Source organism: Cetorhinus maximus, chromosome 1 (genome assembly GCF_964194155.1).
Source record: "Cetorhinus maximus chromosome 1, sCetMax3.hap1.1, whole genome shotgun sequence".
NCBI classification, from domain to species: Eukaryota; Metazoa; Chordata; class Chondrichthyes; order Lamniformes; family Cetorhinidae; genus Cetorhinus; species Cetorhinus maximus.
Genome location: NC_135879.1, coordinates 198299630 through 198317664, shown reverse-complemented (window position 1 = coordinate 198317664; position 18035 = coordinate 198299630). Strand labels below are relative to the sequence as shown.

General features: G+C 40.3%; 1 protein-coding gene and 1 long non-coding RNA gene across 2 annotated transcripts in view; both read left to right on the top strand.

Annotated features, from left to right (window-relative positions):
* LOC144686420 (uncharacterized) overlaps positions 1–16944 on the top strand; it is a 103858-nt gene extending 86914 nt beyond the window's left edge. The window contains exon 2 of the long non-coding RNA XR_013577927.1: positions 15291–16944. This is a non-coding gene — a long non-coding RNA (uncharacterized LOC144686420). The remainder of the gene's footprint in view (positions 1–15290) is intronic.
* The window catches only part of sigmar1 (sigma non-opioid intracellular receptor 1), a 28066-nt gene extending 11122 nt beyond the window's left edge, over positions 1–16944 (top strand). The window contains exons 3-4 of the mRNA XM_078551582.1: positions 3582–3674; positions 12703–16944. Coding sequence (XP_078407708.1) covers positions 3582–3674; positions 12703–12932 — 323 coding nt within the window. The 3' untranslated portion in view covers positions 12933–16944. The remainder of the gene's footprint in view (positions 1–3581; positions 3675–12702) is intronic.
* Positions 16945–18035: the final 1091 nt, after the last annotated feature.

Sequence of the window (18035 nt, the reverse complement as noted above, 5' to 3'; positions counted from 1 at the left end):
GGAGGCTGGAGAAATAGTGGAGGTGTTGAATGAACACTCTGCATCTGTCTTTACAAAGGAAGAACTTGCTACCCAAGCCGAGGTGAGAGAGGAGGTAACTGGATTGCTAGAAGAACTTATAATCAAGAGGAAGCAGGTGTTGGAAAGGCTCTCTTAAAATAGATACGGTACCAAGACCAGATGAGTACAAGGGTACTGAGGGAAGTTAGAGTGGAAATTGCAGAGGCACTAGTGATAATCTTCCAGTTTTCCTTAGACACTGGAGGTGCCAGAGAACTGGAGAACCGTGAATGTTACACCTTTGTTCAAAAAGGAGTGCAAGGATAAAGCTGGCAACTACATGCCAGAAGTTTGATCTCAGTGGTAGGGAAACTTCTGGAAGCTATTGTATGGCATAAAATCGATATTCACTTAAACAAGTGCAGGCTCGCTAAGGAAAGCCAGGATGGATTCTTCAAGGGCAAATCATGTTTATCTAACTTGCTGACGTTTTTTGAGGAGGTAACAGAGAAGGTTGATAAAGGAAACACTGTTGAAGTGGTGTATATGGATTTTCAAAAGGCCAAAAGTGCCACTCAAACTTGTGAACAACATTCTAGCTCATGGAATAAAAGGGAAAGTTGGTATTTTGATAAGAAGTTGGTTGTGACACGAAAGAGAGTAGTGATAAATGGTTGCTTTTCAGATTGAAAAAAGGTTTGTAATGGAGCACCTTGGGTCAGTGTTGGGACCCTTGCTCTTTCTGATCTCTAATGTTGTCAACTGCAATGCACTGAGGATGCAGGCCTTGTAGCTAAACATCTACCAAGTTTGCATGTTTTATTAGTCAGCCAAAGTTGGTGGCTGCCTTCCCAATACATATGTTGAGCTGTTTGTCAGGTTGTGGTCATCAGGATAGCTGAGTTTGCTGACTCCCAGTGGTGTGTTGTTCAGTCCAATCTCACAATCTGATGGGAAACTCCTCAACGTATCAAGACTGAAAGCCAAGACAAAAATGTGGCATGTCCTGACCAGAGGGCTTCTGTATGTTGACGATGCTCCTGGATCACCTATCCCTTGCTTGTGTCATGTTCTTTCCTCACCATCAGTGTCAGAAAAACTGTAGTTCTGAGACCAGGTGTTGTGTCTCTGCCTGTGATTTTTTTAAAAAATAGTAAAACAAACCAAAGGGTTACTGAGCTGCAGTGATATAAAAGATGAGAGAGATAAAATAGGTCTGTGGATACACTGGGAATACGGAAGTTATAGATATTCTATTCCTGTCAAGGCCAAAATAATTGCATTAAAAACTGATTTTAAAGTTCCAGGGGCACATCTGGTTAAGATGGTGAGCAGACGAGTTAGACAGAGGAAGGTCTTCCATTTGTGTTTAATTAGGTGATCTTGCTCAACATAGTTGGGGTGCTTCAATTGGCCTTGGTTTTCTTGGAGTAGGGAGAGGGGAAAACAGCCAACATGATTCCTATTCCTTATTGCTGTCCAGGCACACTTCGTGGAAGTACATCTTTGGATGTTGCACAAAAAACTGATCGGGTTTAGTTGTGATAGCCCCACAATCAAATGATGCCCTGTTTCTGTGGTTTTTTGTGAATAGTGGACCCTTGAGCAAGATGCCGGAGGATGTCTGTAAAGCCACATCACCACAAGTGGCATGGCATCTGGGGGACCAAATTGTCAAACAAATGAAGGTATAAGGCAATGAACCAGAATTGTTAAAGTTGCAGCACAGAAGGCCATTGTGCTTATTTAGGTGCTAGCTCTTTAATTGGAGGTGCCTACTCTAATCCTTTTTTCTTCCCCTTTCTCCTCTTCCTTTCTTTCTAAATATTGTTATTTTAAAAGAAATCTCTCCTTCATTCTTCTGATAAAGCATTCCATCTACTAAAAATCCTCATTAAATTTCTGCATGGCTATTATTAAAACCCTTTCTTGGAGCATTTACATTAAAGGTGCAATATAAATTCGCGTATTTATATCTTAATTTTCCTGTTCACCGCACTTCTCAGTTCTCTGCATTTAATGCCACTGCATTGATCTCCTTATCCTGCTAAGTTATATGTTCTTCTGCAGTCTCTTGTCTCTGTGTCCAAATTATTAATGAAGGGAGCAGAATTTCCAGGATGCATCCTTGAGCCACACAGCTACCCACATACCATCATTTTGTTTTGAATTGGTCTTGCCCCTTGCTTTCCTTCCAATATCACCCACCAGTCTAGAATCATCCCAGAGAGCAAAGGTAACCTCTGGCTTCTTTTCTCCACTATCAAATCTTGCCTTAAAGCCCTTCCATCTGTCACTTTCTACCATCATCTCTAACAAGTGTAAGGTGCTCATAGCTGCCTTTGTCACCAATTTGGAGACTATCCAGTCAGCTCAGCTCCCTCAGTTCTTTACCACTCCTGCATGTGAGCTCATGCAAACTTATCCATAAGTCTAGCTTCTGCTCCCTTGGCCTTATTCACACTGACCACCCAACTTTCATTTCTGTCATCATATATTAGCTGCTATTGTAAATTAATGCTGCCTCTTGGGGACTGTCTTCCTCATTATAAACTGCCATCATAACTCCTCACAAAACACTTTGGTAGCCTCTGTGCTACCAAACCACCTTCCCCCATCTCTGAACCCCTTAGAGTTTAGCGGGATTTCTCTCTCTAGAGAGAGTTCGAGAATATACTTTTCAAATCCATGACCATCTCAGCAACAATAATTTGCCTTTTATACAGACCTTTAACATGATGAAATGTCCCAGAGTACTTCCCTGCAAATTGGCCTGAATACACTTGCCTTCAAATGTCTGGTTTCAGATTCCATTCACCCTCTGATAACCACTGTGTGAGGCTCTTTCCTGCTGGATATTTTAGGTTTCATTTGAAGAAAAGGGGCAAGCACACAGATGTGAATTATTAAGGAAAGGCAAGGTCTGTTAAGCTCAGAAAAACATGTATTTTCGATTTAATGGACCCTTGGTCTGGTATTTGGAAGTATAAAGAGGAGTATTGCTTGCTGAAGCCTATTACACAACTATCAATCCCAATTAAAAACAGAAAATGCTGGAAAAACTCAGCATGCCTGACAGCATCTGTGGAGAGAGAAACAGATTTAACGTTTTGAGTCTATGACTCTTCAGTTCTGAAGAAGGGTCATACAAACTCAAAACGTTAACTCTGTTTCTCTCTCCACAGATGCTGTCAGACCTGCTGAGTTTTTCCAGCATTTTCTGTTTTCCAGCATCCGTCGTATTTTGCTTTTTATCTTAGTGTCAATCCCAGTTCGCTGTTTAGATGAATTTTCTCTTTACCTCTGCACGCACAAAGCTAGAGGAGTAGGCGCTCAAATTTCAGGGACTGTCGCCTAGTTCAAGGAAAATTATTTTATTTGCAAAATGTTTACCATTCTGCCATATTATACAACCAGCTAGTTCCTCTCCATTGTCTTTCTCAGGACTTTAATATATTTGTCGTCTTGTACAAGATTTCATGTTTTTCACATTTGAAATAGAGATGAGACTGCTGTAAAACTACACAGTTTTTCTTACACATGTATAGCAAATGTTTATGATTTTTTACATGAAATTCCAGGTCGATACTGGGCTGAAGTGTCCGACACTATTATCTCAGGAACTTTTCAACAATGGAAAGAAGGGACAACTAAAAGTGAAATATTTTACCCAGGTAAGTTTATGTATTTGTGTTTCAAGATGTAGGGAAACTCTTATCTCCATACCATCATTCTAATTACAGGAATTATTCTGATCCTTTCCTAAATGCAGGTGTATTTGGTAATATCCAACGTCAAATTTTTCTTCATCCAGCACAAACACAATGTGACGAATGGACTCTTTCTGTGATTATTCTGATTCTGTATTCATTGTAACAACCCTAGAATCATAAAGTAATACAGCACAGAAAGGGGCTTTTCAGCTCTGCTGGCTCTATCTAATTAGTCGTACTCCCCTACTCTTTCTCCAAAATTGTACAACTTTTTTCCTTTTTAACTCTCCTCTCGTTCTTTTGCCAATTACTTAACCAGGACAACAACAACTTGCGTTTACGTAGCTTAAACATCTCAATATGATTTACATGAGTGACTACCAAACAAAATTTGATCGCACTAAATGAAGGAAAATGGGACATGTACTTGTCCAAAGAGAGTTGGCTTTATGACTACCAATGAAGGAGCAATGAAAACTAGAGAAGTACAAGAGTCCAGAATTGGAGGAACACAGAGATCTTAGAGGGTTATAGGGCTTGTGGATGTTACAGGGGGAAGAAATATACGAAAATATATTCATAGATTAAATATTTCAAAAGGCACTTGAGAGAAATAGACTTGCATGGCTACAGGACTGACTGGACTGCTCTGCAGAGAGCTGGGATGGATTCAGTGGGCCGAATGGCTCCTACAGTGTTGTCATAACTCTATTAGGAGCTATTAGAATAGTGATCATGAGGATTTTAGTTGCCCAGATATTGTGGGAAAATAGTAAGGAGGAATGTATTTTCTAAAGGCAATCCTTCCTCTTTTCCCATGACAACAGGACTTTAAGCTAGAAAGTCGGGAGGAAGGGAAGGGTAAAACTCCAAGAAGTATGACTAACAGGAAACAAAGCAGCAGGTTAGCTTGTGGGGGGGTGGATTCAACTTCATGGAAAATTATGAAAAGAAAGGAGAGCCCAGGAGAGGCTATTAAAGTCTCTAGAACACAAAATAGGACAGTGTGTTTGGAAAGGGCTAGGAATCTAACTTCAAGCACATCAGATAAAGGGACGACAATGAGAAAGGGGACGGGAAATACAGGACTGAAGGTGTTGTATCTGAATGCACGCAGTATGCGAAATAAGGTAAATGAGCTTGTGGCGCAGATTGAAATTGGCAGGTATGATGTGGTGGGTATCACGGAGACATGGCTACAAGGGGATCAGGACTGGGAGCTAAATATCCAAGGATATACATCCTATCGAAAAGATAGGCAGGTTGGCAGAGGGGGTGGAGTTGCTTTGTTAGTAAGAAATGAAATTAAATTGATAGCAAGAAATGACATAGGGTCATTTGATGTAGAATCTGTGTGGGTAGAGTTGAGGAACCGCAAAGGTAGAAGAACCATAATGGGAGTTATGTACAGGCCTCCGAACAGTAGTCAGGATGTGGGGCACAAGATACACCAGGAGATAAGAAAGGCAAGGTTACAGTGATGATGAGGGATTTCAATATGCAGGTAGACTGGGAAAATTAGGTTGGTAGTGGATCCCAAGAAAAGGAATTTGTGGAATGTCTACGAGATGGCTTTTTGGAGCAGTGGTGGAGCCCACTAGGGAACAAGCAATTCTAGATTTAGTGATGTGTAATGAGGCAGATTTGATAAGGGAGCTTAAGGTGAAGGAACCCTTAGGAGGAAGTGACCATAATATGATAGAATTTACCCTGCAATTTGAGAGGAAAAAACTAGAATCAGATGTAACGGTATTACAGTTGAATAAAGACTACTACAGAGGCATGAGGGAGGAGCTGGCCAGAATTGACTGGGAGATGAGCCTAGAAGGAAAGACAATGGAACAGCAATGGCAAGAGTTTCTGGGAGTAATTTGGGAGACACAGCAAAAATTCATCCCTAGGAAGAAGAAACATACTAAAGGGAGGACGAGGCAACCATGGCTGACAAGGGAAGTCAGGGACAGCATAAAAGCTAAAGAGAAAGCATACAATGTGGCGAAGAGCAGTGGGAAACCAGGGGATTGGGGAGCCTACAAAGACCAACAGAGGACAACTAAAAAAGAAATAAGGAGGGAGAAGATTAAATATGAGGGTAAACTAGCCAGTAATATAAAAGAAGATTGTAAGAGTTTTTTTAGATATATAAAGGGTAAGAGAGAGGCAAAAGTGGACATTGGGCCACTGGAAAATGACGCTGGAGAAGTAGTAGTGGGGAACAAAGAAATGGTGGAGGAGCTGAATAGGTACTTTGCGTCAGTCTTCACGGTGTAAGACACAAGTAACATCCCCAAAGTTCAAGAGAGTCAGGGGGCAGAGGTGAGTATGGTGGCCATTACCAAGGAGAAGGTGTGAGGAAAACTGAAAGGTCTGAAGGTGGATAAATCACCTGGACCAGATGGATTACACCCCAGAGTTCTGAAGGAGATAGCTGAAGAGATAGTGGAGGCGTTAGTGGTGATTTTTCAGGAATCACTGGGGTCAGGGAGGGTCCCAGAGGACTGGAAAATCGCTAATGTAACCCCCCTGTTTAAGAAGGGAGTGAGGCAAAAGCCGGGGAATTACAGGCCGATTAGCCTGACCTCGGTCATTGGTAACATTTTAGAGTCAATTATTAAGGATGAGATTTCAGAATACTTGAATACTTCAGATTCCCAGGATTGAAAGTCTTAACGTATGAGGAACGTTTGAGGACTCTGGGTCTCTACTCGATGGAGTTTAGAAGGATGAGGGGGGATCTGATTGAAACTTACAGAATACTGAAAGGCCTGGATAGAGTGGACGTGGGGAAGATGTTTCCATTAGTAGGAGAGACTAGGACCTGAGGGCACAGCATCAGAGTAAAGGGAAGACCTTTTAGAACAGAGATGAGGAGAAACTTCTTTAGCCAGAGCGTGGTGAATCTATGGAATTCATTGCCACAGAAGGCTGTGGAGGCCAGGTCATTGAGTGTATTTAAGACCAAGATAGGTAGGTTCTTGATTGGTATGGGGATCAAAGGTTACGGGGAGAAGGCGGGAGAATGAGGTTGAGAAACCTATCAGCCATGATTGAATGGCGGAGCAGAGTCGATGGGCCGAATGGCCTAAATTTCTGCTCTTATGGTCTTATGGACACATGGGGTTGCCAACATGCTGGTTGATTACTCCATCATGTTTAGATTTGGCAGGTGGTTTCACTTCCTTGCTGCCACTAATCCTCCCCATTTGTCCAAGCTGAGGACTGGCAACAATAGACATTGGCTTTCCTGCACCAGTGGCTGGGTTCTTTCTTAGTCAACAAATCCTGGTGTGTGACTTGAACCCGGGGCCTTCTGGGAGAGCAACCCACTGAGCCACTCCAGCTCCTAATGTATTTTCTAAAGGCAATACAGGACTGTATTTTTAGTTGATAACCTGTCTTCAAGACTGTCCATGATTGTTAAACTTTTCAAATGTTGTGCCTTCAGTAGTGCATAAAAGGAAGAATCATTTTACCAACAAATATCTCAGTAACACAAAACTAAGTTATTAATAAAGGAGCCTGCTGAAGGTTTTATGGAAGATACCTTGTGTACCATACCTCTATAATAATGCTTCCCCCAATTCCAATTTTGGCTTGTAAGATACAATAGATAACTGGTTGAGCCCAACTTTTTTTTTTACTAATTCCAATGTTGTTGGTTGCTGGCTGATTGATTTACCTGAAACTAGTGGGTCCTATCCAAAAATGAGAAGTTTTCAAATGTGGATGGAGGATTGTGCTCCTAATAGGGACCTGCAAAATGCTACCCGCTACACCATGAGCTTTTATTTTCTGCAATAACCTTTAATGTGGCACCTTATCAAATGCCTTCTGAAAATCTAAGTACATTACATCCCCTGCTTCTCCCTTATCCACAGCACATGTTCTTTAAAGAATTCCAATATTTCCCTTGCGCAAACCCATGTTGACTCTGCCTGATTACCCTGAATTCACCTGAGTGCCAAGTTATAACGTCTTTAATAATAGCTTCTAACATTTTCCCTATGAGAAATGTTGAGCTAACTGGCCAATAGTTTCCTGCTATCCATCTGTCTCCCTCCCCTTTTGATTAGAGGAGTTACATTAGCTTTTTAATTCATTTTACGGGATGTGGGCTTCGCTGGCTAGGCCAGCATTTATTGCCCATCCCTAATTGCCCTTGAGGAGGTGGTGGTGAGCTGCATTCTTGAAGTGCTGCAATGTGTGTGGTATAGGTACACAAACATTCACTCCCTCCACCACCAACAAACAGTGGCAGCAGTGTGTACTATCTACAAGATGCACTACAGAAACTCACCAAGTCTCCTTAGGCAGCATCTTCTAAACTCATGAGCAGTACCATCTGGAAGGACAAGGGCAGCCATGGTGCTGTTAGGGAGGGAGTTCCAGGATTTTGACCCCGTGACAGTGAAGGAACGGCGATATATTTCCAAGTCAGGATGGTGAATGGCTGCACTTGTCCTTCTAGATGGTAGCGCTCATGGGTTTAGAAGATGCTGCCGAAGAAGACTTGATGAGTTTCTGTAGTGCATCTTGTAGATAGTACACACTGCTGCCAGTGTGGTGGTGGAGGGAGTGATTGTTTGTGGAAGGGGTGCCAATCAACTATTTTCCAGTCTAATGGAACCTTCCCCAAATTTAGGGAATTTTGGAAAATTAAATCCAGCGCATCAAATATCTCATTAGCCACTCCTTTTAAGACACTAGGATGAAATCCAACAGGACCCGAGGACTTGTCAACCGCTGTTCCGACGATCTGCTAAGTACTGCTTACCTGGTGATTGTAATTTTCTTGAGTTCCTCCCTCCCAATCTGTGGGATGTTACTTGTATCCTTCATAGTGAAGACCAATGCAAACTACTGGTTCAATTCATCTGCCATCTCCTTATTTTCTATTATTAATTCCCTAGACTCACTTTCTATCGGACCAACACTCACTTTGTTAGCTCTTTTATTTTTTAAACATCTGTACAAACACTTACTTATGTCTTTATGTTTCTAGCTAGCTTTCTCTCATACTCATAATTTTTCCTTCTTATTAATATTTTAGTCATTCTTTGCTTTTTTTAATATTCTGTCCAGTCTTCTGACCTGCCAACCATCTTTGTGCAATTGTATGCTTTTTCTTTAAGTTTGATACTATCTTTAAGGTTTTTTAGTTAACCACGGATGGTGGATCCTCCCCTTGGAAGTTTTCTTTCTCGTTGGACTGTATCCATTCTGCGTATTCTGAAATATCCCCTTAAATGTCCACTACTGCATCTCTATTGACCTATCACTTTGTTGTGACCGATGCAGTTGGTAAAGCAAAGTTATTTAAAAATCCCAGAGAGAAACTTTAAACAACTGTCATAACCTATCATTTTAAGTGTTATGTTTGAGATGCGACTCTAAATTCAGGAAGCACACCACCAGTTCTCGAGGTTTTACATTAAACTAATTGAAACATTTTATTAATTTACACAGGTTAAAATAAATACACATGGCTTCAAATTACTACTAACATAAAGATAAAAACAAAAAGCTAAAAGCTACTGCGGATGCTGGAAATCCAAAACAAAAACAGAATTACCTGGAAAAACTCAGCAAGTCTGGCAGCATCGGCGGAGAAGAAATCAGTTAACATTTCGAGCCTTCATGGCCCTTCGGCAGAACTGGAGCATAGTTAGAAGAAAGGAGAAATATAAATTGGTTTAAGGTGGGTGGGGTGGGGGGGTGAAGAGACACATTGAGGGTGTGGTGTGATGATTGTGGAGATGAGCAGATAATCAAAAGATGTCACAGACAAAAGGGTCAAAGAGGTGTTGAAGGTGGTGGTCTTTGTCTGAGAAAAGTGCTAATTAAGAATGGAAGACAGGATATTCAAAGTACAGCTCTAGTGGGGGTGGGGTGGAAAGACTAGAGGTTTTAGTTTTAGATTTAAAAATAATGGAAATAGGTGGGGAAAGAAGAATCTATATAAATTATTGAAAAAAAAAGCGGGGGGTGGGGAAAAGAAATGGGGTGGGGATGGGGGGAGGGGGAGTTTAAGATCTAAAGTTGTTGAATTCAATATTCAGCCCGAAGGGCTGTAAAGTGCCTAGTCGGAAGATGAGGTGCTGTTCCTCCAGTTTGCGTTGGGCTTCACTGGAACAATGCAAGAAAGACCCAAACCTCCCTGTCGCTTGCCATTTTAACACTCCACCCTGTTCTCTTGCCAACATGTCTGTCCTTGGCTTGCTGCATTGTTCCAGTGAAGCCCAACGCAAACTGGAGGAACAGCACCTCATCTTCCGACTAGGCACTTTACAGCCCTCCGGGCTGAATATTGAATTCAACAACTTTAGATCTTAAACTCCCCATCCCCACCCCGTTTCTTTCCCCCCCCCCCCCGCTTTTTTTTTTCAATAATTTATATAGATTCTTCTTTCCCCACCTATTTCCATTATTTTTAAATCTAAAACTAAAACCTCTAGTCTTTCCACCCCACCCCCACTAGAGCTGTACTTTGAATATCCTGTCTTCCATTCTTAATTAGCACTTTTCTCAGACAAAGACCACCACCTTCAACACCTCTTTGACCCTTTTGTCTGTGACATCTTTTGATTATCTGCTCATCTCCACAATCATCACACCACACCCTCAATGTGTCTCTTCCCCCCCCCCCCCCCACCCACCTTAAACCAATTTATATTTCTCCTTTCTTCTAACTATGCTCCAGTTCTGCCGAAGGGCCATGAAGGCTCGAAACATTAACTGATTTCTTCTCCGCCGATGCTGCCAGACTTGCTGAGTTTTTCCAGGTAATTCTGTTTTTGTTTTTACTACTAACATAACTTGTAACAAATTCCCAAACTAATCTCCCTTAAGGCAACAGCAACCCATAGTCTTAACCAGACACTAGGCAAAGCATTTTTGCATTACAAATTCAAAATGAGATTATTTGCAATTTGGATCCTGTGGAGCCAGCTGGAGACTTACAGCTGCCTTTTGATCTTACATTGCCTCTGCTCTGCACACCTGAAAACTGCTGAAGTTATACCTACCACCACTGATTGAATTCAAATTCTCATTGTCTCACCAGCCTCTTGAACTTCACCTTTTAACAATGAAACCCCTTTCATAGTAACAATTTTATTAGTAATATAAACACATTGCTTGGTAGCTGCTGGAAAGGTGTCAATTTTCACCCCACTTCTTGAATGCTCTATTCAAAAAATGCAAATGCATGCTATCTGTTTTACATATCAAAACTAGCACATATCAAAGCACCCAGACTAGCTGGCTTTAATCCAATTAAGACACACCCACAGACTAAACCTCTATTTTTTAAAATAAATTTCCAAAATATTATATATATAAATAGCTTCATGACACCCTTAAACTAAATTGCAAGTTCACTTTTGCTAGTTCTGCTTTCATGCCCTCATAATTGCCCTTATTTAAGTTTAAAATATTAGTCTTAGACCCACTCTCTTCTCCCTCTAACAATGTAAAATCCATTCATATTACGATCACTGCTACCTAGAGCCAACTTCACTAGAGGTCATTAATCAATCCTATCTTAGTCAATACTAGGTCTAGTATAGCAGCTCTTTGTTTGGTGCCAGAACATGCTGTTCTAACAAACTATCACAAAAACATTCTATGAATTCCTCATCCAGGCTCCCTTTGCCTATCTGGTTGTTCCAGTCTATATGTAGATTAAAATCTCCCATGATAATTGCTGTACTCTTTTGACAAGCACCCATTATTTCTTCTTTGATACCCTGTGTCCTACCGTATGGCTACTGTAAGGTGGTCTGTACACCACTCCAACTGACTTCTTGCCTTTATCATTTCTCATCTCTACCCAAACTGCTTCTGTATCCTGGTTTCCTGAACTTGGGTCATCCCCCTGTATTGTGCTAATATCATCTTTAAATAACAGAGCTACCCCTCCACCTTTTCCTAGATTCCTGAACTTTCTAAATGGCACATACCCTTCAATTTTCAGGTCCCAATCTATGCTCTCCTGTAGCCAAACCAGAACCCACTTCTCCCACACTAGTCATTAAGCCATGCATTCATCTCTTTAATCTTATTTGCCCTATGCTAATTTGCACATGGCTCGGGGGGCGTAATCCAGAGTTTATTACCTTTTGAGGTTCTGCTCCTTAATTTGGTGCTAGCTCCTCAGACTGGCTATACAGTACCTCCTTCCTTGTCCTGCCTATGTCGTCGGCGCCTACATGCGGCAACTGGATCCTCCCCCTCCCGCTGCAAGTTCCTCTGCAACCCTGAGCAGATGTCCCAAACACTAGCACCAGGCAGACAACACTGTATTTGCCCTCTGCAGCAAAGAGCGAGAGTCCAAGTGTCAATCCCCCACACCATCACTGTCCACTACTACCACTATATTCCTTAATACTCCCCCTGCTTGATCGGCTTCCAGTACCATAGTGCTATGGCCAGTCTGCTCATCCACCTTGCAAACCTTGCTTTCGTCCACACAGGTTGCGAGCATCTCAAACCAGTTTGACAATTGCAAAGTCTGAGGCTTCTCCACTACTGTCTGCTCAATGATGCCTGCAATAAATCTCAAGAAAGAAGGTGTATCCACCTTCCATGTCATTTCAACAAGTCACAGGCAAATTGGAACACCTAGATCTGGTAATGTCAACAATTAACAATTGTGTATAAATTTGTGATTAATGGATTAAAACGTATTGAGGTTATTTTCACTTTCACTACATGGGCATAATCTGGCAGAGCACATCATCTGCCCCTTGTAGTCAATGGGCTAATATCAGGTCTGTTTTACAATGGGCAGGCAGATAGAATGCTTGGACGCACCTAATTATGGGCATAATTAATGCTACTCATATCAGCCAATTCAAAAGTCTCCAGATTTCCTGTTTCAAATGAAGGGAGACACTGATTCCAAATGGGTTGAGTGTTCATTCTGGATACTGGTGGAAGAATTCTGCTTACCTGGCCTAAAATATGACTCCTTTTTGTATTCCTGCAGGTGACACTATAATCCATTCTATAGGCGAAGCCACATCTGTCCGCTGGAGTGCTGGAACTTGGATGGTTGAATATGGTAGAGGCTTCATTCCGTCCATGTTGGGGTTTGCACTGTCTGATACGATCTTCAGCACACAGGATTTTCTTACTCTTTATTATACGATATCTGTCTACGCAAAGGCACTTATTTTGGAAGCCAACACATACCTCACAGGAGCTGGGTTCTTTTGAAGCTGGGCGGAGACACTTTTGTAGTGTAAACATTTTTATTAGTGTTTATTTGACGTCAGTTATATCACCTAAAGGTTGAAAATTGTGTTCATGTTTGTCAGTCCTAGAAACTTTGCTTTTTTTCATATGCTACAATAATTTTTCAGACACAATTCCAACTTTTTATGTACTTTAAATTAAGCAACACCTCAAGTGTTGTGTAAAAGACAAAATCATAAGTATGGAATAACAGATCTTCAACTGTTTACATAATCTCACCTGTGTCAATTAGGATATCAACGTTTTGATGCATCTTTTTTGCATATAATTAGCTTGAATAGTAAGTTGAGAAGTCCCAGGTTATGAGCATTTTTTTAACCCCTGTAGGTGAATCTTTAATATGTTACTTAAATCTAAACCTGGAGGTAAAAGGTATGTAATTCTACAAATCCAAACCATTGAATCAGACAGATTTACGCACATTTATTACTGGGTTAGATTGTTAATGGAGTTTAAATATTTAATTTTGTGTACTCACAACAAAATGTACACAAATTCATTGTCACCATTTTCCACATCATATTTGAATATTTTAATATTTTTATAAACTGAACCAGTATGACAGCTTGAGCTGTGATTAGGTGCATATTGTGAATATCTTTTAAAATAAAAAATACTCATTAGTCTGTTGATTTAATGCAATAATTTAATCAGATTATGGTTGTAGGCATTTTATTAGATTTCAGGATCCCAGACTGGTCAGATGCATTTCTCCTGTTGATCCTGGCAGTCAGTAACAGCCCAGCTTCATCGAATGTTTATTTGGGTGAAAGCCTTACTCTTCCACTCATGTATTTTGATTTCCCCCCATGCTGGACATTGTTCCGAGCCCCCCGCAAGCCTCACAACTTCCAAACTGCCCAATTTTAATAAAAACATAATCCTGCGGCTGCTGGAGACCTGAAATAAAAACAAAGTGCTGGAAACATTCAGCAGGTCTGGCAGAGAAAAACAAAGTTAACATTTTGAGTCCAATACAACTCTTCTTCGGGAACCGTTTTTTTCCCCCCTGAAGTTAATTAAGCAGCAGGTAAGTGGTTCCTTGTTGTTCATGCTTGTAGTGTGATCACCACTCTTGATATATTTTCCCCAGTTCAACCAGTAAATAGGGAAGCGGAACAAAATCCTTAAGGTGTGTCTTCTGTATTTTGGGATCTGTATATCCAAATTAATCTTCACAAAAACAGAAAAAACTGTCTAAAGTATACTGCTTCTGGCTTGGAGTCAATTTATTATAAAGTTTATTTTACTTCTGGAATCTTCAACTCTGTGCATCAATTTGGGATAAATGCGCAATAATTCAAATGTAATTTTTTTATTGGAATCTCTTAAAACACGAATCTTAATCATTTAGACAAACAGTGCAAAGATTTTAATGGTGTGTGGACACTTTTTAAGCATTGACTTTAGTTAACAAAACAGGTGGCTTAAACTGTTGTACGAAATTAACTACTTTCACATGAAATTTACAACTGACCTTTGAAAGGTTCATAACTACAATTTACTTTGCAGCAGTTTGATTTGTTTTTTTTAGTCCTGTTTTTCTGATTTGTCCCAGCCTCAAAAAGGAGTCCTCTAGCCTTCCTCTATTAATTTTACAAAAGGGTCATCACCCACAATGCCAATTTGTTTTGCTCTCAACAAGTGCTGATGGGCCTGTTGTACATTTCCTGTTTTAATTTAACAGTAATTTTGACTGCTCTTTTTGACACTTGGCTTTGATTTTAAAGCGGTCTTGGATTGATACATGGGGTTGTTTTGGGCCAGTGTCTGTTGTGGCATGCTGAGGCCCAAAGAGATTTGACTTTCTAAGTCTGTTTACATATTTGGGGTCTGGCTTGTCTGTGAACCTGGTAGGAATCGATGCCTAGCTGGTAGTGGGGAGCAAAAATTCAGACTATAGGGATCCACAGGACCATCCCCCCAGCAGTCAAAAAAGTGGTGAGAGAGAAGGTCCAATAGTTACACGATGCAAGGGTGGGGTGGAAGCCAGGAGCAAGATAGGTCAAAGATTTCCTGGGTCCTAGCTCACAGGAAACTTCATAATTAAAACTTGCCAGTTCTGACCCTGATCTAGTTGGCAGCTGATTTGGCCTGAAAGGGAAGCCAGGATTGTTCAGGCCACTGGTTAAAATTTTAGGGTTGAGTCTTGATGGTTTTCTTGGAGCCCAACTTGCATATTTAAAAAGAACCCCAGCAGCATAAATTTGTAATCAGTCAGATCATGGCGAAAAAGGAGTGGATAAGTCCCTGCTCCATTTTAACAGGTTTGCATTAGACAGGGAGTTAACATCGAAGTCTTTGTGTCTTCCCTGATAGTAAACAAATTTTGCTTTTTCATTGTCTGCTGTTAGGCAGTGCGGGTAAAATGGTGCTGCTGCTGGAAGCAACTTCAGAAAATGTTGCATTGGAATAGAGCTAAGGTCTCAAAATTATGGAATATAATTGCACTAATTTGTGTGTGTGAGAATATATATTTTAAAAAAGGCTCTGGAGTTCTACTAAGTTAAATAGCTTGAAGTTAAGTTCTTTTCTGGAGGGGTGGGTAGGGATGTTCAGTGGAACATCTAGGCTTTTCTCTATTTTGTTTTCCTCTTATTTGGTATGACATGTAATGGAAAAAAGGTAAATCAAATATCTGTCTTGGTGACTTCTGATATTGCAATGGCATTTGCTTTTCAACCAGACATTTCCCCCTTTTTAAAATATTCCTCAATTGTTGAAATAATTATTTTAGTTCTAGTCTATTGCCATGCTTGTATTTGAAGAAAACTGATATATTACTGCCTGACATAAATAGAGTATTAGGTGTAAGTGGCCTTTCACTAACTGTGATTTGTATTGCCTTGTAGTCATATGCTTTGAGGACTCTAATGATATTACGGTTTTAGTAAGAGACGTTCGATTACTGTCATGGCACCCCACCCCCCAATCTTTATTGGAATATTGTATAAGCAGTTGTAAATTTTGCATTTATTCAATACAATCAATATTTTAAAGTATATTTAACCAATTCTGTAAATGGTTTATGATAGAGACAAGCGATACCCTAAACCGTTGCTTTATTGGGATATTTATTTGAGGCTGAGTATCAATAAAAGAATGAGTCACCCATCACCATTTTCACAACACTTTCATGGAACACCAGCTCTGGAAACTAGAGCTGTGTGTTTGTATATAATCCCCACCAAGTTTTTGTAATTAAGTCTCATCCAAGGACAGGTAAAAGATTGTTGACACATCTAACCTTAAGAGACTGGGAACACATGAGGCATGCGTTTTGAAGCTCTGCATCCAAGTATATGTATTACTTGAATACCAGATTTTAGTGTAATGTAGCTGCAACACCTGTACAGTTAATCTCTCATTTAGTGTTCATTTGGCTGTCTTTGAAAGATTTTTCTGTTCCAGTTCATATTTTTTTTTAATTGCTAAAGGAATACAGTACTAAGGTGGTTACTCAAATATCAATCTTGAACTTGAATGATGTTGCATTGCATGTAAGCTTATTCTATGAATTTTATGCACAGCCCCTAAAATAGTGTATTCTAAAGTTTGCATATGGGAGGTTTTTTTATGCTTTAACATTAAAAACATGACTGATTCTTTAAACTTATCTGCATGTGAGGGATGTTTGCAATATGATATCCTTCTGTACAGTTAGCTATACAGTGAATTATTCAAATTGTTGGCTTTGACTTGAAGCTTTTAACATGTTGTTTGAAACTTATTTGTTAGTAGACAAAAAATTTGGTCATTAATTATGTAAAGTGCCACAAAGAGCCTTACCCAATTATTCATTAACATATATTCTAGTCTCTTTCAAAAGTGGCAGATTTTAGCATACTGTAAATCAGTTTGTCTTAAAATATATCTATTGTCTTAAACTTGAATTCAATCTATTTATGTATTTGACAGGCAAGCTTTGAAAGTAAATATATAATCTCTAATAAATGCTGTATTTTAATGACAATGTTTCATGTACTTAATGCCTTTATCAGCTAAAACTATGGTAAATGAAGACACTGCATGTGAAGGAAGAGTTATGCTGCCAATGTGAGTTTGGGTTGGATAATCAATGCAGCCATTGACAAAATGTTTACTGGACCAGCCCTACCATTCCTGGCTAAAATGAGATAGAAGCAAAGTATAATGAACAGCTTATGTACTGATCCTTCAAAGTCTATCACAATTGACAATGTTAGAAATATGGTGGAATACTCTCACGTACTAGGGTGCAACTGCAACATCATGAAGACCCGCACCAGCCAAGTTAGAATTGGTGCTCTATCTACTCAATAGCCACAACACAAGACTGGTTCACTGTAACTGTAGTACGTATGATCTAAAAGACACGCTGCAGCAACTCAGTGTACTTTGACAGAGCCTTCCTCTCCTTGACTTCTATTAGTGAGAAAGATAAGATCAGTGATGTGGAAAACCGGTTTCAAGCCATGTTTAACCTGATTTGAACATATACAAGCCATTCTTACAAAGCTAGGTGGGAGGGTGAGCTGTGAGGAGGATGCAGTGAGTGGGCAAATGCATAGCAGATGCAGGATAATATGGATAAATGTGAGGTTATCCACTTTAGTAGCAAAAACAGGAAGGCAGGTTATTATCTGAATGGCTATAAATTGAGAGAGGGGAACGTGCAATGAGACCTGGGTGTCCTTGTACACCAGTCACTGAAGGTGTGCATGCAGGTGCAGCAGGAGATCAAGAAGGCAAATGGTATGTTGGCCTTCATAGCCAGAGGATTCGAGTACAGGAGCAGGGATGCCTTACTACAATTATACAGGGCCTTGGTGAGACAACACTTGGAATATTGCGTGCAGTTTTGGTCTCCTAATCTGAGGAAGGATGTTCTTGCTATCGAGGGAGCGCAGCGAAGGTTTACCAGACTAATTCCTGGGATGGCAGGACTGACATGAGGAGAGATTGAGTCGGTTAGGATTATATTCACTGGAGTTCAGAAGAATGAGGGGGGATCTCATAGAAACCTATAAAATTCTAACAGGACTAGACAGGGTAGATGCAGGAAGGATGTTCCCAATAGTGGGG